Source organism: Ascaphus truei, chromosome 2, assembly GCF_040206685.1.
Source record: "Ascaphus truei isolate aAscTru1 chromosome 2, aAscTru1.hap1, whole genome shotgun sequence".
NCBI lineage: Eukaryota > Metazoa > Chordata > Amphibia > Anura > Ascaphidae > Ascaphus > Ascaphus truei.
Window position 1 is genome coordinate 139,814,475 of NC_134484.1, and position 26,319 is coordinate 139,840,793.

Genomic DNA, 26,319 nt, shown 5'->3' on the forward strand with positions numbered 1-26,319 from the left:
TGCATGTTTTTGGGCTTTTTCGCCGCTTTCAGAGGAGACTTGGAGAGTTTGCTGGAAAATGATTTCTGTGAGGCTTTGTCGTCTTCAAGTTGCTGATACTCTAGCTGTTTTGCTGCCGCAGCCTCTTTGTTCCACTCTTTGTCTGCGCTCTGTAAAGAGTACATTTGGAGATTCAGTTACAGTACACTGTATCAAAAGGAAGGAGGCTTTCACCGAGACCACCCATTGCAAGCTTTTTACCATTGCAACCTAGGAGGGAATTGCACCATATTGAAATGCAATTTACTGCAGGTGCCTGTGGCACTAAAAGGGGTTAATAAGTGCACTACAAATAAACATGGAAGCATTGTTGCAATGGTTACTGACTCTAAGGCATGAATCCCACAATCTTTGAATAAGCATCACATGCACTAATCCCCTAAAGAACCTTCTCTGTAAATAAGCCAAGTTGAGAATCTTCCTTTTCTGTGTAATGTGCCTGTAATCGAACCGTATTCTCTGTCAAAGCTTCTAATGACTTTTTGCCCTCTGACCATATGAAATTAGTGGTGACACCAATGATGAAGAGCACATTCACAGGTCCCCAAAACCATAATCAGACTGCATACAGTACTTTCACTCCAGCCAGGAATTCTGGGTAATGACATGCAAATGAGTACTGTGTGTCTCCCTTTGCTTCGTACCCACTTTAACATGGATCCCTTGCTGTTTTGCGCAGCTTTTACAGCAAAGCCTGGGTTAAAAGAGTGCATTGCCAGCAAACCTACTCACTCTTGTTTCTCAGAGTGGAGACTGTTACTGGTCTTGCATTGTGAAGCTGGTACGGTCTACAAACCAGGTTCACAAGAAGGTTCAAGTGAGTAAACCAGTGACAAATCCTCCACTATAGCACAGAAAAGACCATCACCAAAAAAGATCCCTTCATCAGTGAAAGAGTAAGGGATGTAAAGGTAAATTGCATACCTTACATAAGATCTCTAGACCAGGGGTGCGCAAACTGGAGGGCGCAACTGTTACAGCGCTCTTCCTTTCTCCCCCCCCCCCCCCATTGCCCCCAAGGCATTTCATTTAAATGCCGGGGGATCGTGCAAGGCCTCAGCAACTTCCCTTACCTGGTCTTCAGGAACGCGGCGTCGAATGACGTCACGGGGTCACATGACCCCACAGCGTCATTTGACGCCGGAGACAAGGTAAAGAGGGGGGCGCATGCAGGGGGGGTAGGAGAGCAGGCAGGAGGGGCACAGGGGGAAAAGTTTGCACACCCCTGCTCTAGACAAACCTACCTTTAGTTCTCCCACAAAATCCAGTCAGCACAATATAAATGATAGAAATTGCGCACAAAGGTTTAGTCCCCACATTTACAAATCTAATTTATCTTGGTGGTTCGGCTTCTTCTTTCCAATTATCCAAAATAAATTTAATAAGGAGCTGTCAAATTCTCTCTCTGTTGGAGAGACTTGTAAAACATGCAATGACTGAGTTAGGCTTTCTTCCAACAGTGAAGAGTTTTCTGTCAGAACTGTTTAATTAGTCTTTGATCAGTATTCAATCATGGAGTTGGGTTGAGATTTTGTGACATTTTCTGTCGCATTTGTTGATAATTTACATTTTTAAGTAATTGCATATGCTTGAAGTGGAAGATTGGCATCGTTATCTTTTTGCATTGTTTGCAGCAAACCAGTAGAAATGTTAACTGGATCAAAGCACGTTTTTTCCCCTGTTCTCACAACGGGAGAGCTTCACAGCATAATGTCAGCTTACTTCCTGTCAAACACATCGTCTGCTTTGCACAGACTAGAAGACAATTGGCAGCTGATGATGCCGCGTTTATGAACATGTAATCTAAAGAATCTGCTTTTACACTACTGTAAACAAGCCAAGATGCTGAATTGTGCTCTGAAGCCTTAAACTGAAAGCGGATTACTAAAGACCTTATACATCACGCTGAACTCCTCAATGACTTCAACATGCACTCTCAAATTATCTTTTCAAAAATGAGCTTCTATTTTTGACACCAGCAAAGGGCCTTCTGACATTACCGTCTCAGTACTGCGGAAAGTAGGAGTTATGACTAAAAGAATGCGTGTCATATTCCAATTTGACATATTTCTAAATGCCAGGTTATTTTCCTTTATGGTAATTTCAGTGACCTACTTGCCTCTAGTGAGGATAGGAATGGCTTAACAGGCATCTAAGCAGTCTTTCAAGGTTGTTTTATTTTTTTAACCATTATGGTACATGCGGGTTTACCAACCACTGTACTTTCCTTAAAAAGAATAAATAATTTTTAGCCACTTGAAGAAACAAAAATAGTTTATTGTGCAAAGCATTTTATTCAGTCCAAAAATTACTTGCATTTCTATTTACCAAAATGGGGAATGGCAATAGGAACAAGGTTTGCCCTGAACTCCGCACATCTTTTTATGAGTTACTAGGAACATTCTTTTATCTGGGGGAAAAAAGATTCATAGACTATATTTATCTGCAGGGGAAGAATATATAAGATATATTCTTGTATGGATCAGAACTAGATGAGACTAATTTTGACTTATGGTTTTAATAGGAATAATTTGGAATTCCTGAATGTTGAACTTTTCCAGCTTGGGCAGGGGTCTGCAAACTCTCAAGGAAAAATGTCTTTCTCCAAAATATTCTGAGAGACGCAACACATGCATGAATATGACACCCCCACAAACACATACATATACAGTACTTTATAAACATTAACATACGACAAAGTATGTAGGGGGAATAAAATGCATGTCACAATAAGTCCCTTCATTTAGTTTTTTTCATTGTTTTTCTGTGCAAAACAGTGTCATTTACAAATACACACATACATTTATACACTACCCCCTCAATACACATACACAACCCTCCAAAAATACCTACACTTCCCCCACCCCCAAATACACGTACACATATACACTTATATTGGGCCTCTCTCCCTCACTATCCTGGCTGTGGCTGCAGGAGGGGCGGGGGAGGGGGAGCCCAGTCAGTGTGTGTCTCTCTCTTCCTCCCCAGTGTGTGTTTGTCTGTGACCCAGCACTGGGTCCCTATTAGATTTGGGTCCGGGATTTTGCTCTTGCTCGCCCTCTGTGGCATAATCATCGATTTTTGCTCCTGGCAACTTACTTTAAAAAGGACAGCCCTGTAAGCAGGAAGTTGTAGTGCAAAGTTCCAGTTCATGCTGAGTACATGCAACGTGCTTACCTATGGTCTTCCTCGTTACCGGACACGGCTCACGTACCTTGACTATCCTCGTCTTCAGCCTGCCTCGACCTCTGCATCCACACCATCTACGCAACACTGCTGCCAGCCCTGACCATCGGCTTATGACTCACTACTCTATTAGGACTCTGTCCCTCGGCTCAGGTCGGTTCTTTCACCTTCCTACCTGCCTTGTGAGTCGCTTCTTGCTTGAGATGAGCATCGTTAAATTTTGCTCGGCCCAAATATGGACCCCGCTGAGGTAGGACGAGCCTTTACCCTGCAAGAACAGTACTTGGGGGATCATGAGCAATGCCTAGACCTACACGACCAACAACTGGCATGGATGTATAAGGCGGTGCAGGACTTAGTCATCCACATAGGTACCCATCAGTCAGACTTGAGGGTTGCAGATGCGGCTCCGATACCGCTTCCGTTTTCCCCGGCGATCAGAGAACCACGGATCCCGACTCATCTATGGTATGATGGCGACCCTATGGCATGCAGGGGATTTTGTTAATCAATGCTCTATCCAATTTGAATTGCAACCGTCCATGTTCACCATGCAGTGAGCCCGGGTTGCCTACATAATTTATTTTCTCACGAACGAGGCACTGGTCTGGGCCTCCCTACTCTGGGAGAGGTATTTGCCCCTGATCAGCGACTCCCCTGCCTTCATCCGTACTTTCAAATTGGTGTTTGATGCTCCAGGACGAACTCGCACGGTAGGCCAGTACGCCATTGACTTTCACACCCTCGCGACCGAAACCGGCTGGAATAATGAAGCCCTAGAAGCGGCCTTTTGGCAGGGACTATCGGAACCCCTAAAAGATGAGTCCTGCCAGGACCTCCCTAAGGACCTTGAGGAATTGATTTCTCTCTGCGTATGGAACGATCTCAGAATACAGGAACACCTGTCCGAGAATTGTCATTCTGGTAAGAGTCACACTACTCGGTTGGTCCCAAATATTGTTTCTCCGCCTCTTCCAGATGAGCCTACGCAGCTAGGTAACACCAGACTGTCTAAGAAGCAGCAGGCGTACCTTGGGCTTGTGACTGTATTGTGGCTCCCAAGGCCACCGGATCCATGACTGCACGATTTTATTGCGGGATCAGGAAAACGCCTGTGCCCAGTGAAGTTGGGGGAACATTCGCTGGACATCTCTATCATCCCTCCTCCCTCTGTATCTTCCCGGATAATTTTGCCGGTTTCCCTTTCATGGGGTTCTGCCTCTGTCTCCACTCAGGCCTTCGTGATTCCGAAGCAGCCAGTAATTTCCTCGATCTAATGCTCGCCAAGCAGCATGCAATTCCCCTTCGCTCGTTGGAGACTGCGTTACGAGATTGTGGTGATCGATGGAAGACCCCTAGTACCCGGTACCATAACCTTGGAGTCCATCTCCCTGGTAGTGAACATCTCAGATCTACATAAGGAGCTACTCCCTTTCATGGTAATCAACACACTCTCAGCACCTATAGTATTAGGTCTCCCTTGGTTACATTCCCACAACCCTACAATCAACTGGTTAATGGGACAAGCCAGGGGCAAGTGATGTCACAGGACTTGCTTGTCTATACCTCACACCCCAGCTCTGACTCACCGCGATGGTCTTCTCCTTGCCTACAAGGATTTTGGGGATGTTTTCAACGAGAAGCAAGCCAAGTTGTTACCACAGCATCTGGCATTTGACTGTTCAATCAACTTGCACCCAGGAGACATCCCAGCTCGTAGGCGCACGTACCCCCTTTCGGAGCCAGAGACGAAGGCTATGCGGAAGTAAATAGAAGAGAATTTGAAACATTGATTCATCCGCAAGTCTACATCTCCTGCGGGCGCAGGATTTTTTCTTCGTGGGGAAAAAAGGACGGGTCTCTGCGTCCCTGTATAGATTACCGGGATTGAACAAAATCACAGTAAAAAAGTTTTCCTATCCCTCTCATTCTGGAATTATTCGACCGACTCCGTGGGGCCTCTATTTTCACTAAGTTGGATCTCTGCGGGGCTTGCAATTTGGTCCGAATTCAGGAGGGTGATGAATGGAAGACGGCGTTCAATACCCGAGATGGACATTATGAATACTTAGTGATGCCATTCGGTTTGTGAAACGCTCCGGCTGTGTTCCAAAGCTTCATAAATGAGGTATTCCGAGATCCCCTCAAACAATTTGTGGTCATACTGTATATAAATCGATGATATCCTGATTTATTTATTTTCTTCATCACGGTCCGAACACCGGGTTCAGGTCAGGCAGGTGCTTCAGAGATTACGGGAAAACACTCTCTATGCCAAGATGGAGAAATGCCAATTTGAACAACCTAAGATCTCCTTCCTCGGATACATCCTATCGGCCAAGGGTTTTGAGATGGACAGAGCCAAGGTCTCAGCAGTGTTGGACTGGCCCGTACCGGAGGCTCACAAACCCACTCAGCGCTTTCTCAGATTCACCAACTACTACAGAAGGTTCATTAAAAACTTTTCCAAGGTGGTGGGTCCCATTACGGCTCTTATGAAACAGGGGGTGATTCCCAAGAAGTGGACACCTGAGGCAGTACAAGGCCTTCGAGAGACTGAAGTCTGCTTTCTCATCCTCAACGGTCCTGATCCATCCCGATCCCTCTAAGACTTTCGTAGTGGAAGTGGACGCATTCGATGTGGCGGCTGGGGCCATCTTGTCCCAATGGCAGGAGATTCAAGGGAGACTACACCCCTGCGTCGTCTTTTCTAAGAAATTTTCTTTCGACAAGAGAAATTACGATGTTGGGAACCAGGAATTACTTGCCGTAAAATTAGCTTTTCAAGAGTGGCACAATTTTCTGTAAGGTACCACGCAACCCATCACTATATTAACTATCACAAGAATTTGTAATACATTGAAGGTGCCAAGAAACTCAGAACTGGACAGGCGAGGTGGGCTCTCTTATTTACATGCTTCAATTTAATTATATCCTTTCGACCAGGCTCCAAAAATATCAAAGCGGATGCACTGTCTCGAAAATTCTCTTCGGAAAACTTTGACGAAAGGGACCATGGGCCCATCATTCCACCGTCTCAGATTATTTTGGTAGTTTCATCGGCTCTATTACAACGGATTTCGCAAGCACAGGCGGAGGATCCTAGACCTACGTTTGCACATAAATCCAAGTTATTTGTACCTCCCTAGTTTCGTAGTGAGGTGTTGCAGTAGGGTCACCAATCCAAGGTGGCCGGTCATCCGGCAGTTAGGAAGACCTCGGATTTCATAGAACGCCTCTTCTGGTGGTCAGATATTCGCGAGAACATTAAAGACTTTGTAACTGCTTGTGCTGTCTGCGATCAAACTAAAGTACCACAGCGTCTGCCTTGTGGGTTCCTACCAGACCATGGACCCACTTGCCTACGGACTTTATCATATTGTTACCGCCATCTAAGGGTATGACAACCATTCTAGTAGTGGTCGGTCTCTTCACAAGACAAGTCAGTTTTGTACCTCTTAGGAAGTTACCCACTCACTGCCTACGAACTTTCTGAAATTTTCACCAAGGAGATATTTCGCCTTCATGGTATTCCGACTGAGATAGTCTCCGACCGCGGCTCCCAGTTTATTGCCAAATTTTGGAGAGCATTCTGCAAATCAATGGGGATCTCACTCCACTTATCATCATACCACCCTCAGTCCAATGGCTTCACGAAGAGGACTAATCAATCATTGGAGCAATTTCTACGGTGCTTCATCTCTGAAAGTCAGGATAACTGGGTGGATCTTCTTCCTTGGGCAGAATTTGCACGAAATTCATTGAAACAACTCTAAACAAGTCACGTTCTTCTGTGCCTGCGGGTACCATCCGTCTGCAATCCCATCATCTGTCTCCCATTCTGGAGTTCCTGCGGTGGATGACAAGGTCCAGTAGCTACAGTCTCTGTGGAAGAGGATTCATGCCAACCTAACTAAAGCCTACCTTCAGCAGAAGGATCATGTGGATAAGCGTCGGCAGCCAGCTCCGCAGTTCCAGGTTGAAGACCACAACTGGCTATCTACCAGGAACATCCGTCTAAAGATTCCTTCCCTGAAGCTTGGGCCCAGATTTATAGGTCCCTACAAGACTGCGAAACAAGTAAATCCGGTCACGTTTAAATTGGAGCTACCAGATACCTTAAGGATTCCTCCGGTCTTCCATGTGTCACTATTAAAGGCTGTTGTCCACAACAACTTCTCTGCTGCTCTCACCCCTCCAGGATCGATCCTGGTGGATGGTCAAGAGGAGTATATAATAAACCGGATTCTGAATTCCCATAAATCTCAGGTAGTCTCCATTACCTTGTATCTTGGAAGGGATACATTCAGAGGAGAATTCCTGGGTGAAGGCTGGTTATGTCCATGCTTCCTCCTTGATCCAAGGTTTCCACCGGAGGTCCCTGGCAAACCCGTTTAATCACCTGGAGATTGATTTTGGAGGGGAGGTACTATGAGGTTTGTCAAAATCCGTGCTGGGTTTTTAGAGTCCGGTCCGGGATTTTGCTCTTGCTCTCCCTCTGTGGCAGAATCGTCTATTTTTGCTTCTGGCAACGTCCTTTAAAAGGACAGCCCTATAAGCAGGAAGTTGCAGAGTAAAGTTCCAGTTCATGCAACGCGCTTACCTAGTGTCTTCCTCGTTACCAGACCTGGCTTACGTACCTCAACTATCCTTGTCTTCAGCCTGCCTCGACCTCTGCATCCACATCGATTACGCAACACTGCTGCCAGCCCTGACCTTCGGTTGACGACGCACTACTCTATCGGGACTGTCCCTAGGCTCAGGTCGGTCCTTTCACCTTCCTACCTCAGCCCTGCGGGTCGCTTCCTCCTTGAGACGAACACGTCATGCCATGATAAAAAACAAATCTCTCAGGACCTCAGAAAAGCAGTTATTGATGCTCATCAGCCTAGAAAGGGTTACAAAAGCATTTCTAAGGATTTCTGGCACCGCCAATCCACTGTCAGACAGTCTACAAAAGTCAAGAAAGTTCAAGACCACAGTCCCTCTAACCAGGCGCAGTTATCCTACCAAAATCTCTCCAATAACCAACTGGCAAATCCTCCAGGAAGTCAGGAACCCTAGAGTAACATTCAAAGATTTGCAGGACACTCTTGCCTTGGCTAATGTGAATCTTCATGATTCAACTATCGGAAAAAGACTGAACAAGAATGGTGTTCTTGGAAGGATTGCCAGAAGGAAACCACTGCTCTCTAAAAAGAACAATGCTGCCCATCTGAAGTTCACTAAAGAGCACATAGATGATCTGCAAAACTTCTGGAACAATATTCTCAGGACAGAAGAGTCAAAGGTAGATTTTTTTCACCTCAATGAGAAACGTTATGTTTGGCAAAAACCAAACATTGCGTTTGAACAGAAGAACCTCATCCCAACTGTCGAGCATGATGGTCGGAGTGTGATGGTTTGGGGCTGCTTTGCTGCCTCAGGACCTGGACGGCTTGCCATCATTGACACAACCATGAATTCTGCATTGTACCAGAAGATTCTAGAGAAGAACGTCAGGCCATCCATCCCTGAACTAAACTGAAAGTGGTCATGAGTTTAAGCAGTTCTGTAAGGAGGAATGGGTTAAGAGTCCTCAAAACTGATGTGAAACTGACAGTATTTAAAGGAAATGCTTTGTTGAAGTCATTGCTGGTCAAGAGGATGCAGCCAGGTACTGAATCTAAAGGTTCAAATACTTTTTCACACATGGATATTGAATGTTAAGTGATTTGTGGATAAATAAATGTTGAAAAATGATCAGGTTTTTGTGCTATTTGTTCAGGTTATCTTTATCTATTATTAGGACTTAAATTAAGATCTAATAACATTTTAGGTTTTACATTTGTGACAATCCTAAGGGGTTCAAAAACTGTTTCTCGCCAGTGTAGTAGGCCCTACAGCTATGATTAACATAACATTTTTTGTCAAATAGTATATCTTGGTTCTCCCAGAAACTATTAGGATGCTACAAATGTGGCCATCAGATCTGCACTATCTGCAACTACATTAACATGGAGAACAGCAAAAATATTCTATGAACACATACACGGGTGTCCTATCCAATTAAAACCTTTTTTAACCATTTAAAGTCATTCAGTTTTGTCATTTAGGTGCTGGAATGCCCCTGCAAGCTACTGTGCTTTGGAAGAACAAAAAGGGCACTAAAAGATAGACCACTGGAATATAAAACAGCCTAGTGTGTCTAAACACTTTCTTGAGGTTCTTAACTGGGATCCACAGGGTCTAAAAATCAAGGGGATAGACGTTATATATATCCTGTGGCCCCGCCCAAAGGGGAAGCAATAGATTTACCAAATTGTGCCAGAGACAGTATGGATACATTGGATGCATACTATGACCCCTTATGTGCTCAATATTGATATACATTTAGCTGCTTTCCTTTCGTTTGTGCTCATGTCTTGTGTTCTTGTATTTATACAGTATGGCTATTTGATGCTATTTATCATGGGTTCTGAGTCTTTAAACATACATACATTTTATAGATAAATCTCATAATAGGGTACAGCGCATCAGGTTTTAGTCATTTGCATAATGTTTTATTTTATCAGGTTGGGAGTATAAATCTACTTTGTCTCTCATTCCCCTTTGTTTTCCCCTCCCGAATCAGGCCCTCTTTTGTGCATGTCTTTCAGTCCTTTTATCTATTCACATGTTTTCCATATAGCTACATTTCCAGATCTGTCCCTCAATTTTATAGATGACCCATTCAAGATGTTTGTGCATGAATGTGTGTGTGTGTGTGTGTGTGTGTGTGTGTGTGTGTGTGTGTGTGTGTGTGTGTGTGCTTCCTAGTATTTTCTGGGGGGTTTCCCCCCCACCATATTTTTTTTCCTTAATTTTTAATGCATACGGTTTTATTTCTTTATATTCTAGAACGTAAGGAGCTAACACGACAATACAAGATGTAGAGAGCTTGCTCTGAGGGACATTATCTAGCCCTGAGGAAGTGAGACCAGTCCCTAACGAAACGCGTAGGATGAGAGACACTGTGAGGAGAACGATTGAGGTGTGTTGGTTTGCTTGGTTGCAATGGAAACCGGAAGTACGGCGGTGGAATGGGAGGCAGGAGCAAGCAAACAAGACATTGTCACAGCAGCGATGAAAGGACTACTCCAATACAGATGAGCCTGGATTTTAATCACTTTTGTGAGTGCATTATTTTCTCTTGCTTTAATGATTCATTATTAAAGGTACTGTGCTACACTAGATAGGTCTTTGGTCTCTGTGCGCTTTTATCTTCTAGTATTACTTCGAACTGCACACACTGGAGAAAAGGGAAGATCTCCCTTAAAAGCGACACTAGGCACTTCTAGGACTACTAACATCACACAGATTACTTTGCTTCACATACAGTAACAGTAACAGTTGCATAATAAAGGACTTCATGAAGGACTTATATTGACAATATTATAGTTTACCAACTGTGAGGAATCCGTTCCTGGGTTTGGCTGGAGCTCACTCTGGCAGAGTGGGGAGCTCTCAGACAGACCTTCCCTTGGATTTGCAAGCTCTAGCACCTGTGCACGCAATCGTTGCTACTCTGTCTCTCTGCTCTGGCATTGGAGGAATTCCCACACACCCCTGCCTTGGGATTGGCTGCCTGCCCTCCTTATACCTGCCCCGCCCTTCATTGCTGAGCGTAATCCAAGTCTGTTTGGATGTAACTGTGTTTGCCACAAACACTTCTGCCTTAGCCTTGTTCCTGTATTGAAGCGCTGGATCCCCAGTGCCAGCCTAGCCCTGTTTCTGGTTCCTGTATTGAAGCACTGGATCTCCAGTGCTTGTCTTGTCCTGTTGTGGAGACCTGCTGCATTCACCCCAGGCAGAGGTCTACTTCCCGGTTTCTGTGCTGAAGCACTGGATCCCCAGTGCCACCCTTGCCTTGTTCCAAGACCTCCAGTGTCCTTGTCATGGGCCACTCCCACTCCTCGCGCAGTGGCCATTTCCGCGCTTCAGCTGCTACGCTGAAGCGGAGTGCACCTGACTTCCTGTTGCCGAACTCCAGCCTGGATATCGATTACTCTGACCCCGGCTTGTCCATGGATGACCCTGCCTTCTCCTACCCCGAACCGGCTGCGAATGACTACGAACTGCGCAATCCAGAACCGGCTTCGTGGTCTACGGTCGGTGTATTCACATCCCCTCCACAGCCCCGCGGTCCGGTCCAGGTTTGTGGCGAGCATGTCCGTTACACTAACCAATTAAGATTCTTTTATATCAAGATTTTATATAAATATTGATTTCTTACTTGCCTTTTTCATGTTTACCTTGTCTACTTTCTTTGTGTTTTTTTTTTTTGTTGGGCTACACTCTCTCCTCTGGTCAAGACCTACTGTAAATATCATTTTCCGAAGTATTTCACTTCCAACTTCTATGTGCATTTTGGAGTATGCACTACAATTATTTCCTATATCAATTCTGAAGAAGAGGGTAGTTAGCAATCTGTGGCCCACATGCTATTATATCTTTAACACTAGCAAAGAAAGGCCTGTGTTTCACTTGAGTTACTCATCATTGAAGTCTCTATTTTTCACGCTTGGACGGTCATCCCTCTGCAATCATGATTAATACATTTGCTTTCCAAAATAGCATTACTGTAAGGCTGCCCTCCTGAGAGGCAGTCAGAGTGCTCATTTGCCAGCTGGCCCAAAAACGTGATTGTGGACAATTTATCTAGTGGTATAATTCAATGACCCTGTCATTGCAAAAATAGCTAGCTATTTATTTGTTTAAAAAAAAAAAATTGTAATTGTTTAACAATTTACATACTGTAGTCACAGATTCACCCAAACAGAGTTGGAAATATTTTTCACCGAAACTAATATGTACAAGTGAGATTTTTTTTTTTTTTTTCACCTTAATAAAAAAAAAATTCTGGCTATTTGTTTAAAACAGAGTTTCATTAGAAACCAAAGGAAAGGATAGTCAGAATCAAGGGAAAATAATAAATTAAAGCAGCAATCCCTCTACTCTTATTTCTACAGGATGGAAACTAGTGTCCTCAGGAGATGAACTGCGCTAGTTACAGCTTTGGCTCCCCCTGTTCCCAAGATAATTACCATTGTGGTTACCGGTTTTAAATATCCTTCGAGTAAAAACAAAATGGCTACCAAATATTTCTGGTCCTGTGGGCCAATAGGAAGCTGCTACATCATTCCTATTGCATGGGCATTAAAATCCCCTGGAGAAATTAGGTAGTAACGCTAGTAACTTCACAGTATTTCAGGAACCACAGATCCCCAGAGCTTAAAGATAGTGTTTTAGCTCTAAGGGAGCCCATGGTGCCAATCCTGTATTAAAAACAAAAAAACAAAAAGGATGGTTCAAAACGACAGTATTTCTGCTTTGAATATTCATGGAAAAAGCCAAACATATCTGTGGATATATATATATATGTTCTCATTTGAACTTCTACAACATACAGTACCTTTAAACATACTGTATAGATGACTAATCCTATAAATACTGTAGCTCAGCAAGGCTATCGCCAAGGGAATGCTAGTACTTGTGAGATGGCCATACTAGGGGGTATCATTATAGAGTCCCTCTATCTGGTCTAGTGAACAACTCTGGGAAGAGTGGATAGGTTATTTATTATGGTGTTTGTGAGAGACTTACTGTACATCGGGCCTTTTCCAAAGGTAGCAGAATTTATACAGAAGTGCAATGGATGTAACTTATTTTGGGGATTCCACTATATTTATCCAGTACGTAGGACAATTTACAGCAAAGTTGTTAAAAAAAAAAAATGCATGTAGCCACCTCATTTTTCACACAAAGCCTAAGATTTAAAAATGTTAGCTTGAAAAGAAGCAGCTGCACAAATAATTGACAGGAGTGCATGTCTTTGACCGAAACAGTGATAACCTATTTATAGTGTTTGTGAAACCTCTGGCACGCACCAGGACCCTTCACGAGAAGAGACTATAATAGGAGCCAAAAAAACAAACATGTTCCCATTATCTACAGGATGGCTGAAGATTGGTCTAAATAGTGACTGCAGCTAAGATCAGAACTCAAAATGAAGCAGCTATGGTTTGGAAAAATAAACAGCACAAGATAATCATCTCTGGATTTAAACCTGAATACAAGTACAGTACCATTAGAACAACCATGGGAAATGGGTCTACAGCTATACAAAGAGCATGTCGCCTACAATCAACTAGACACCTTAAAGCTAAATGTATGATCTATAACACAATGACAACACAAAACAAAGGAGCTGATGGGGTGGAAACATTTTAAAAACTTAGGAGCCAGCTCAAATTTTTAGGAGCCAAACTTTAGAGTGGTGAAGGGCAGATGTTGTGGCAAACACCCCCACCTGGAGGCAGCTCTGTATGTCAGTGGGTATTTGTGACACACTGACACAGCGACACAGCACACTGACAGCACTGATACGCAGTACACAACTGCACACAAACTCCTCCTCCACCCACCCCCAGCCCTAAAACGCCACTGCCACCCACTCTCAGTTGCTCCCTCTCCCCTTGCACGCCCTATCCTGCTCGTTCGCGCCAGTGAAGCAGGATTGGGCATGCTAGTGGTCGCGTCTGACTCGCAGGTCAAGTCACCGCTGCAAAACAGGCACCCTTTGATGGATTGTAGAACTCGAGGTGACCAGGTGCACAGGATTGTTCCATCCCTGGGTTAATAAGTATGTTTCTTTTCAGTGCTCATCAATAAGAAAGCTCTTTTGTCATGAGTAACTGCTGCCCAAAATTAGTTAGGGTTATAATTCAGGATAAAACTGGGTGTGTGAGATCAGAACCTACAAGAACATTACATTACAAAACCCTTAAAGCAGCAGTTCAAGCAATAGCCTTCAGTACATGTGTGTTTTTTTAAATAAATCAGTTCTGTACTATGAGAAAATACATATAGCATTTAAAAAAAAAAAAAATAGAATGTTTTAATGTAGGAAGTATTTCCAAAGTGACAGCCCCCTTCCCCTTCTGATAGGCTCTGGCTCTTGATCCCCATCCTCTCTCTTGCAGTGCACCAATTGTATCTAGTATATGCCCAGTCAATCATTCTAGGAACCACATTGCCCAAAACGCTGTGCAAGAAATGAATTAAATAACCCAGCGCACGCAATCTATTACAGTCGATAACAGGAGAACGGATCGATCTGCAGCTTAGCTAATCACTTGTCAGTGTGCAGATTGTGTTGATGCAAATATTGAATGGGAAATATATATATTATATATATTTATTTACTTTAAACAGCAGCTTGAACGGCAGCTTTAAGATTTTTAGAACCAAAATCAAAGCCAGAACACCAGGCCAAGTGCCCATCTGTGTTATGTGATGTATGGGAAAATAAACACTTGCCTTTTCACTTTTCAAAGGTGTACTGTGTGCAGCGGCAGCTGGGATATGTTCCACAGCGTTCTGATGATCTTCACCAAGTTGCTGCCCTTGTTGTTTCCCGGAAGCGCCCTTCTTATGAGCCTTATCTCGTTGGTCGTTCTCCTGATCCTGCTTTGATTCGGAATCTGAACCGGATTCTGATGTCATGATTGATTTTTCTGTAAAAAGGAAATGGGAAAAAAAATAAATAAACATGACTTTGGATATCGAAGTACAATAAAGTGATAGAATAGAACAAGGAAAAGTACAACTACAGAACGTGACCACATTTTTTTTCAGATCTCCATTAATTGACTAAAATAAGGAAGTCATTTTGAGTGTTTAGCATTTGAAATGTTACGGAAAAAACACAAGTTTAAAAAAGTAAAACATTTAAATGAACAGTAACCTTGGATCGTGAATGCTTTGAGGCTCAGAGATTAATATTTCTACTTCATTATTGTGTAATAAGGTGAGATGGTCATGATTTAAATTGAAAGCCATTGCCATGGATGCTTCTCCCTGAAAAATTACTTCACGTCAATATTTTTGAGATCGTGAAAAATGCTGTGGGATGTCACAAAACACACATAGTAAGATTATTATTAATTTTTTACTAAATTTTATTTTAGAGTTGCCAGATGTCCCTTTATATACAGGATTGACCCTCATTTCATAGACCTGATCCGTTTTCCCGAAAAGATCTGTTGGGACACATTACTGTGTCATATTTTAGTGCCTTGAACTTAAAACGACTGTATTGTAATCAGTCATAAAAATTTATATATTTTTTTTACTTGAGTGTAATAGTTTCCCTTTTCCAATTAGATGTTGCTTAAGAAAATTATTAAAATAGGATACTGACTGGCCATCTCATAGTACTAGGACACCCAACCCTAGCAGCGTTACTCAGTGTGCGTCTTTCCCCAAACCACCAAAAGCAGACACGATAAAAACCAAAGAATATAGCGGTGGAAAGTGGAAGATACCAGTCAGCTTGAAGCATTTGCAAATCATTCATCCCTCATGATGATGTCAAACTTTCATACTGGATTTCAGCGTCCCATATTATAAAAACTTAAATGTGACAACCCTATTTCATTTCCAGGTTGCACATATTGGTGAGACAAGCCACCCATTGTAGGGAAAGAAGGTCGCTGAAGATTTTTTAAAATCTAGCTTAGCCCAATGAGTGATTTGGCCCAGCCAGGAAATGTGGTATTCACACCACAGACCTAGGTCCTATTTAATTTTGGAGAGGAAATTTGGGAAACTATATTTGAATAATGATAATTTTTGGTCAGAAAGATACCCAAATATTTAATGAGTGTCCTTCCATTCATCATCTAAATGGGATGGGGGGAGGGGAGGAGTGGGTGAGGGAGGCACATCCACCCTAGACAAGCGGGTAAGCTAGGTATGTTTTAACAGGCTAGATTCAATGAGGTCTTATTAGATCGATTCCCAGTAGGTTAACCAGCGGGGAAATCTGGGGCGGTGAAGGACCTGCCCTACTACTTATCCCACTTAATCTCCGGCACCGTTCGAATGATACCCAGAACAAGTCAATGAGTATTTAAAAATAACAAAATCGCAAACATTTAATTATTAACATATTTAAAACAGACTGAAGTTCCTCTCCGCATCTCTGATCAGTCGTGCAGTCTCTGCAGGTCTTTTCTTCGGGCTCAGGCCAATACCAAGTGAGGAACCCCCCAAGCCTCCTCCAGTGTCCTCAAGGAGTGCTGTTTTCAATCTTGGAGCACTACCAGCTTAAAGGGGAATACCCATCTATAGCGGATATCGTTCCCATAGAAGCGTAGTAACTGGGCAAGCTCCTTGTGTCTGGCAATCGTGGCCATTGCAAGATCATTAAAGATCTGAATTTGGAGATCCTTCAAATTCGATCTCCCCTTTCACTCTGCATTCCTTGTGTGTCTTTGCCTATGTAATGAAGTGGTGCACCTTAGTAGAGCACGTCCCACCTCGTGTTCAGGTCACGGTTGCGGGGGCCTTGGGCTCGATGCGTCCTATCCAACCTTAGCGAGTAGTCAGGTAGGGAGGTAGCAATATACCTGGAACAGCTTTATGAGATTGTTTCAGGAATGTTCCGGATTCTCAGGCTTTGCCTCCTTTCCCTATTTTTAAGATCTTCTATATTGTCCTTCAAGTAGAAGATCTCTTCATTAAGTTTGCACACTTCATCCGATGTGCTGGTGTGCATTTGCAGAGATTCCTCCATTTATGCTCAAGCTCTCCAGTTCTCTTCCTTAACATAGACATCTCTTGCTTGAATTCACAAATAGCTTTCTGTATCTCTGCCTGGAGGGTACTTTTAATGTTTGGGAGTAGATCTTTTAAATCTTTGTTAGTTATTGCTGCATCACTTTCTTACTCCATTTCAGAGTAAGAGGAGGGTTAAGAGGGTTGTGAAGAGGTGCCACCATGTTCTCTGCGACGCTGCCTCTGTGGAAGACTCGGGACATCTCCTGAGAACTCGGCTTCCTATGCTTCGATGGCATTTTGTAGGGATTGGCGAGTTATTAATTCTCTGCTTTCATTGTTTTGTTTTTTTGTGGTTTTTTTTTTTAAGTAATTCTGGGCATATCCCAAGCCTATTAGCCTATATTAGCCTCCTGGGCTCCCGGAAGGTACTTCCTCATGCGAACATCAACTGAGTCGCACGACGCTCCCAGGGGGTGAACTTTTAACAGTTAAATCATATTATTGGTACAAACGCATTGGAATCAAATTCTGCTCAAGATAACCGAGACTCCGTGATTTGCACATTTAATCTGAACAGTGATTTACACATTTCTATTGATGTGGATTTTGCCAATGCAAACACACGAGTGTTGAAATATTTGCATCTATATTACTGAGCACTGACTGACACAGAAAAAAAGTGCTTACAGTTTAATAGTGTATGAACTGTTTGTTAATGATATCTGAAAAAACATCTGCAGTTTATTCTCATGATATTCTTCACAGCTGATGCTGATTTCACGCCATTCAAAGAGAAATCGTATTTGCTAAGGCCTATTCATCACAGCAATGCAAACTACTTTAAAGCTGGTGACCCTAGCAATTAAAGACATGACACATATCTGCAAGTGTTAGATGCTGCCTTTGCTCTACAACCTCTATTAAATTTAAATGAGTACTGATATTACAAATATACAGTGACGCAAACAACCTTTTACATCAAACATTATTGGGTCAAGACATTTTTAGGTCAGTAGAAGAAAGTTAGCCCAATGTCATATACTATTGTGCAAAATTTAAAAAAAATCGCCAAACAAAACACATTCAATGATAAATGAAAGACTTCAAGTTTTTTGCTATAGAACATTGTGCAGTAAAAAGTATATATAAAGCAAACTGCTAATGACCTTGTGAATATATTTGTGTGAGGTGCAGTAATGAACTTGAATAGATTGTAAGAGATGTTATATGGATGGTAATGAGATTTAGCCTAAATTTATATCATTGCCACATAGCTACATAAAACCTGGTCTAGATTAGGTTGTTAAAATTCTTATTGTATTCACATTACTGCTACAATCTACTACATTCCACATTGTGTCTTCACAACCCAACATATCCCATCTTTCACCCACTAGAGGGAAAGAGTAAATTAAATTGTGAGTCAAAGTGGCAACACTTCATAATGTAGTACCTACATTATAGTATAGGATTTTTCTATGGCAAGATAAAACAAAAATACAGCTATATCTACACAGTGAACCAATATTCTTTGAGAGGCCATGACTATACCCTGCTAAGCTCTGACATGATTCGGTCTTTCTCATGCCACCTATTAAAACAATCCACCTCTAGAGGTGTGGTCAGGTGATTAGAGTGGCGTCCATGATGTAGACGAACAATGCCCAGAAAACGGCTTAGATTATGTATTTGTAAAATCTTGGTCCCAAACCTTTGCACTACTTATGGTTCCATTGTTTTCATTTTTTTTAATTTTTTTATTTATTTGAGTTTTCTTTCACCAATTCTACTGGAGGTTATTGTATGTGTAACACCTGTTTCTCCCCCCCCCCCCCCCACTCCCTGACATGGAAGATCTGGCCACTACATGGATGTTTCCCGCGGTGCTGTCGCTCACCTGCTGGTTCAGGAGGTCTGAGTTGCTCCGCAGTTGGAGTTTGAGAGCAGCAACAGGGCAGGTTTATTGTATAGCAGCATGGCATACCTCCGTCCCTGGAGCAGACCCCAGCGGCTTGAGGCCCCAAGAGTACCTCCCAATCTCCTTTACCCTCTTGTAGGGAAAAAGTTATCACACTGTACCATAATCATCACCAACTCAATTTGGTGGATTGCCAGCTTTTATATCCGGGAGGAAGGGCTTGTAACTCCGTCACATAACAGGGCAGGTCCAGGTACTGGCAGGCATCACACCATATACATGTGACCCAGTCAGTACCCTCCCCAGGATATGACACTCCAACTGCTGGTTTAGGCCTGCCCCTAGATAAGGCCACGCTTATAGTGCGTGTGACGGCTACGCGACGGAATACGTCACCCGTCGCCACCCGTGAAAGTTGTATTTTGCTTTGCAGCGATGTCGCAAGCGACCTGGCCATTGATTGGTTCAGAGGCTGTCACATGTGGCGACAGCCTCTGAAAAATCAAATTTGACCGGCTTCCAAATGTCGCGTTATGTCGCGCTTACTATAAGCGCACGCGACGGCCATTACATTTGTTTTGCCGCGACGTCGCCATTGCCGACACTATAAGCGCAGCCTTAGGCAACATAGAACCCATCCAGCATGCAACTGCAGGCTAGGTTCTGCGCAGGAGTTTAACCCAAACACTGCCTGTTCGTATCAGGACTTAGTGTTGAGGCTAGTAGAAGGCTATAGCCAGGGGCACTTGGCTACATATGCATCAACCACCCTAAAGGTTATCGCAAGCCAATTTATGTGTTTAACATCCTACAACTGAATGAAACAACAATATTTTCTGCTGCAACTCTACTGTAACCCTCTCCATCTTTTCTCCTGACTTTGTACATATTGAGTAGCCCAAACTGGCTACATTGTTGATGGGACATCAACAAAACAAGATTATTATACTGTTAGTAAATGATTTGCACACATGCAATTAAAGAACTTTTATTCTAATGAGATTACAATTGAAAAAATAAAATAAGATATTTCACACATGTAGCACATGCTGAAACCATACTTTTTGTTGGCAGAAATGTAAGATTATCATCTTTGCAAATTATTCTTTACTGTTAAAATGACTACCCTCAAAAAATGTTTTGTTTTTTTTAAATAAAGCATACCACAAGGTATAGTTGATATAAGAGTATCTCTAAAGAAAAATTAAACTGATTGTAGCCATGGAAGTATCCCCAAATGGCCCTTCAATCAGACTATCAGTTTTGATATTGAAATCTCTTTGAAGATTTTCACTCTCCTGTGAAGGGCTTATGCTGATCATTACTGCCACAAGGCCTTCTTTCCACAATATTTTAGAACGTTGAATTTTAGATCATGTGATAGATGATGAGCATTAAGAAACATGGGGCAGTCACAGGTAAACAACACAGCCCAATTTCTGCTAGAAGGTTAGCACATTCTTTAGGAGAACTGAAATCTATATGGTACTTTGTGACATAAATCCTCTTGAGATTAAGGAACAATAAGAATCCCACTTCAAAACTTCACTATGTTGTGAAAAGATAAACATGCTGTAGACAATTACCTAGTTGATGTACACCATCTTTCTTAATGGATCATAATAATAATATTAATAATATGTTCTTGTATAGCGCTACTAGTTTTTACGTAGCGCTTTACAGAGACATTTTGCAGACACAGGTCCCTGCCCCGTGGATCTTACAATCTATGTTTTTTGGTGCCTGAGGCACAGGGAGATAATGTGATTTGCCAGTGTTCTCAAGGAGCCAACACTGGGAATTGAACCAGGCTCCCTGGAAACAAAAGTGGAGGGAGCTCAATGTTCTAACTCAGCGGTGCGCAAACTGTGGGGCGCGACCCCCAGGGGGGGCGCGACACTGCCGACGGGGGGCGCGGGGTTTACAGAGGCCCCGCGCGCTTCCCGAAGGCACTTAAATTAAGTGCCGGGGGAGCTGCAGGGCCTCTGTAAACCTAACTTACCGTGGCTCCGGCGGCTTCCTCCCTGCGGCGCCATGGCAACGCGGCGTCAAAATGACGCTGCGAGGTCATGTGACGTCACGTTGCTATGGCAACGTGACGTCATTACGCCGGAGCGCGGGTAAGTTGGGGTTGGGGGGGGCGCGGGAGCGAGGGGACAGCCGTCAGGGGGGCGCAGGGAAAAAAGTTTGCGCCCCCCTGTTCTAACTGTCTGAGCTGTCAACCCAGCCCCTAAAAAACAAGTTCCTATGCCATACCACTTATATCATTAGGATAAAGGTTAAGGAAGCCAATTAGATTGTTACATTGTTTAATATGCATAAGAGAAAGAAAAAAGACAATCCTATGTTATGAGATGCAATTTCTAGATTAGTGGTTCCCAAATCCAGTCGTCGAGTACCACTATCCGTGCAAGTTTTAAGGCTATCCTGTCATTAGTACAGGTGGCACAATCATTTTGCCTGAACAGCCTGTGCTCAAGCAGGGTTATACTTAAATCCTGCACTGTTAGTGGTCGTTGAGCACTGGAGTTGGGAATCACTGCTCTAGATCATTATGTAATTTACTCCATTATTGGATTAATAATCTAAGATGTAAATAAAACCTAACTTTTAATAATGAATCGTAAAACGTTTTAAATGTATTGAACAAAACGAAAATAAAATATCTAACCGTAATTAATGTCTGGCATAGGCTATGTCTGTGTCTAAAATATAGTAACACTACGTGGAGGACGTCACACATGCCCCAAAATCCTGTATTTCATTTTCGTTTTGTGTAAAACTTATAACTTTTTTAACTCACTCTATTTGTAACTTATTTTCACTGTTACAATTTATATTTTAGTTGCATCATTATTCTGGTCATTACCAGGTGGTTAGTCTAATCTCTTGTTGCAATTCATCATTACAAGTTACGTTTTACTTACATAATGGAGCATTCATGGAATAATGGAATTGCATAATGATCTAGGTTTGCATCTCATACATAGCATTGTCTTCTCTCTCTCTCCTGCATATTTACAAGTTTCGAAGGAAGCCCAAACCAGAGCTCGCAACCTCTCTTCCATTCGCACAAGTAGGGCGGGTTATTCCATGTATATGTGGCATTATACCTTTACATAAAGGGATGTATTTACTTTTGCTTTTTGATTAGCAGATAAGACCTGCAAATGCTTTGTAAATAGATCGGAAAGAAGTCGGAAGTATATGTAATAAGCATTAGTTATCAATATTGAAATATTTGCGTTCAGAATGTTTTGCTTCAACAGAATACACTACCTGGAAGTACACACTGATATCATAGGCCGTTTGGGGGGGGGGGGGGAGAGGGGGTGGATGAGGAAAATGAAAGTAACAAAAATGAGGGACCTAAAATTATATTATCTGTAATTTTACAATTCCCCAATGAGAATGGTAAAAGTTCAGAAAATCGCAACAATATTGTTTTTTAAATTGCATCAAACATGACTATTTGTGAAACATCTCGCCTCATAAAGTGAACGATCTGTGGTAATCGTCATAACTACACAAACTAGACATATGTTTTTGAGCGGAAAGCTCAGCTTCCTGGCATGATTGATACTCTCATAAAAAAGACAATCTTGTGCAGCAGAGTACAGATATTTGTCAAATAAAATATTAAATGTACCTGTCAGATTTTTGATACTTCGGTTTAACATCCAGAGTTACCACCTTTAAATTCTACAGAATAGAAATACTACTACTACTAAGATTTTCTTCCATAGCACTGACAATGTACACAGTGATGTACATTTATTTTGCAGATGCAATGACTTCCTGATATACAGTACAACACAACATTTTGTTGCCCCCAAAAGTGACTGCAGAGTGAGCAAGGAGATTTTAACAAGGTTAACCCACTTCAAAGGTAAATGTCCTCATCACTGAACTACTCTGTCAGCCCAACAGGGATTTATGTATTTATTTGATGCGCAAAACTCTTATATACCACCTGTGATCTAACAGATATTGATATATATCTATATCTTACATCTAACTACCTTTCTGTTATTTTGCACTTCTATTCGGTTAACCTTATACTGAATCTATCTACTTTAAAACATCTGTACCATTACAAAAAAAAAAAAAAAATGTCTGCATTCATTAAAGCTTCGGGGACCCTGTGCTCCTTGAGATACATATCTTTTAAAAGGTCCTGCTGGTATCTATGTTCAGTTTAAAGGTCCCGCATCACGTGGGCCAACAGGAAAATGCAAGGAATGGCGTTGTCCTCATTGGCTCGCGGGACCTTTAAACCGCCATATTGGAATATTGGAAGCACAACCGAAGCTGCTACTGGTAGCACCTTCCTATGCAAGTATCTCGTGAAGCAGGGGACCCCTGGAGCAAAAATACATGGTTTAGCTCCAAAGACCTCCTGCTTCAACCCTAGTACAAAAAAAAGAGGCAACGCAACTTTAAGGTTATGCATACGTTGTTAAACCTGACCATTACTCCCTGTGACGGTAGCTTTGAGACAGGCTATTAATAATACACACCAAATATAACTGGGTTGAACTGGACGAGGCTTAGATATGATAAAATATAATTTATTCCTTCAAAAAGGTGAACACAACAAGATATACAAATAACAACAAAATATAGACACGTACATTATATAGACATTAGGACAAGAAAAGCCATCAGGATACAGGATGGGCCATTCCTTCCATAATTCAGGTGTAGATGTAGACATCACAGCAATACATGAAGATCATGAAGACCATACATGAAGACATTTGAGTAAGGGCTGACTCTGGTTTAAAAACCATTTCAACCCCTTCTCTTACAACCAAGGCGCCGAGCTGGCTAGAAAAAATCTTTTTGAAGGAGATTTTGGCTTCCCTTGTAAATGTGAAGACCGACACTTAAGAACACTCAGTCCCTTTGTTCCTGCCCTTAGTATAAACAATCAGGTCAGTTACCTTTTGATCACCGGCCTATGCTAATCCCTCAGGATGCCCTTCCTGCCCTATTTAGCATAGCAGATGGAGTCTGCATTTTTGAGAGCAGATCCAAAATCCCATATACATTTTAATACCTACACATATTAAAATACCAAGTTCTGGTAGGTCAAGCGGGTCCAAACTTTCCAGACCTTAATGCCAGAAGTGGTACACTATAGGGTCCAAGTTTCGGCCCGCTACGACCTTCGGAACCGGAATTATACAAATCCACATAAACCATTTCATATTTTATTATAAAAATCTCCGCTAAAAGAAATCTCAGCTTTTCACTAAATCCCCATTGAAAACAACGGGCTCCGCCACCATGGGTTTCAATGGAGCAACTCCGCCGTTGTAGTCAATGTAGTTTCCCGCCATAGACTTTCAATGGAGAAACCGCCGCCATTGAAGTCTATGAGAAAATCCACAAATCTTTACATTCGCCCACACTCCGTCTGGTTGGTCTGAGGGGGCTGGGAAGGGGCATGCATTAAAGCCGGAACCTTGGCTATATGCCACCCAAATCCCATCCCTGTGGTCATTCCAGAAACGGAGATATGGACCTACATTTTTCAGCATTTTACACTTAGTCGTTTTTTCGCCAGGCGGCTTTTCCCCATTGGAATCAATGGCCGGCGCCGCCATAGACAATGCATGGCGCAAGCCACCATTAGATTCAATGGTGCAACCCTCCTCCGCTTGACCCCTGGACCCGGTGTGGATCGTGTGTGGGGGTTCCTAGGAGCTAGGGACAAAAAGAACTTAATTTCCAGGGGCCCTAGAACTTAAGATACCCATACCAATTGTCTTTGAACTTGACCAAAGTGATTAAACTCTTTTCAAAGACATTGTATCCGCTTTTGCGGTCTGCGGTTTGGATGGCTGCCAACCTGTTCCTCGAGGCCGGCGTTGAGGAATCTCCATTGAAGTCAGTGAGCCCATTGACTTACAATGGGAAACCTCTGCTCCTCCTCTCGGACGCCACCTGCTGGTCGTCGCTGGAAAACAGGTCCAAAACCGCTACTTCTGCCATTAGAATGCATGGAGTCTCAATGGCGACTTATGGAAGGCTGCAAAATGGAGCCTGAAAAAGCGGAAAAAATACACAAAGGGCTATAATCACTATTTTAACATTAACCCCTTCCCTCCCGCATCAACCCTAGTGTATGTGTGAGTGCAAACACCAGGATAACACATTACATTTACACAGGGGAATAAACATTTGGATATTGAAGCAAGGCAAAACACATTCCTGGACCTCAGTCCAGCTAACCCCTTGCTTCCCAGATGAGAGTAGAGGGTGGCCAAATGGGGGTGTAACCCCTTTAATCTCGGGCCAAATCCTCTCTATCATGACACTCCCATTTATTGACATACTAGCTGATTAATCCATAACTAGCTGGGCTACGAATGGCTTAATAATTACACATGTGGCTATTATGCTTTGTTTTATTTGTAGGGTGATTAAGTTGTATGGTAACCCTTTTGGTGCCGGAAGGCGTTCCTTTGCAACGCTTTGCTAGCGTTGGGCATCAAAGGGGTTAAATAATTTCAAGCAATAGGGCTTTATAAGAAATCCCATCACATAACCGTATTGCAAAAGTGTGATATCATCTACCCTACCGCTCACACAATCGTCGCTAGATGTTTAGGAGTTATTTGTATCACCAGTGTTATTTAATGCAGAGTTAACGCAATTTGGTGTATGCATATTAGAATCAATATTGTACACATTAAAAGGATTAAATAATTTCAAAGGTATGTGTGTTACATTTCCATAAATAACTTTCCAAAGCGTCTTGAAAAGGGCATTTTTAAAAACACTGTAAAGAAATTAGGTCTACCCCTTCAACAAGCTTTATTACTAGATTTAATTTAAATGTGTCTACTAAATGTTTGGAAGTCGTGCTAATGTCCCCACGCCTTCAATACCTCGAATTTCTATGTGACAATAATGTTGTACAGTATACGATAAAAGGTACTATACCAAATGAGAATTTTTATGTCCCTCTACCATGTAATACTTCTTTGTTTAAAGCAACAAAACTTCAAAAATCCTATATTGTTTTTTTTTTAAATAAAATAAGTTCTGTAGTATTAGATAACTGTCTACATCTTTTTTTAATTTTTTTTAACTCCTAATGCCATTTAAAAAAAAATATTGATCATCCTTTGTTTGCTACTGCAATAATTTAGAAAGTCATATCCACTTCCTCTTCTGAAAGTCTCTGGCAGACACCATTTTTTAGTTCTGCCTTTTGACAACAAAGTATCACAAGCAGAACTGTTGCTGTGTTCCAAACAGCACAGACTGTTGTTTTACTCTGAAAGCTGTAACAATGTGCTACACTTAGAAATGTATTTATTTATAAAAATGTTTTACCAGGAAGTAATACATTGAGAGATACCTCTCGTTTTCAAGTATGTCCTGGGCACAGAGTTATAAAAAATACATGGTTACAATAAAAGAACAGGGTTATACAGTCATTTCACAGACATTTCATGGACAGATAAAGTAGGAAAATTGGGTACAGGGGATAAAGGGCTTCTGAGTTTCTGATAGAAATAGAGCAGCCTTAACATCAACTAACATCAGCGAACGCCAGCAAACGGCTCACGCCCTTC

The 26,319-nt window shown here is 42.3% G+C and overlaps 1 protein-coding gene across 26 annotated transcripts in view; it reads right to left on the reverse strand.

The window, feature by feature from the left end:
* Nucleotides 1–26,319, reverse strand: part of EPB41L3 (erythrocyte membrane protein band 4.1 like 3) — a 270,323-nt gene that overhangs the window by 113,054 nt on the left and 130,950 nt on the right. For 25 of the 26 annotated variants that reach the window (XM_075585303.1, XM_075585306.1, XM_075585297.1 and 22 more), the window contains 2 exons: nt 14,566–14,762; nt 1–149 (listed from right to left, as the gene is read on the reverse strand). The exon at nt 1–149 is cut by the window's left edge and continues 49 nt beyond it. In XM_075585303.1, the coding sequence (XP_075441418.1) occupies nt 1–149; nt 14,566–14,751 (335 nt within the window). In that variant the 5' untranslated portion in view covers nt 14,752–14,762. Of the gene's footprint in view, nt 150–14,565; nt 14,763–26,319 lie in introns of those variants that run through there. The other variant, XM_075585296.1, reaches the window with a different exon arrangement.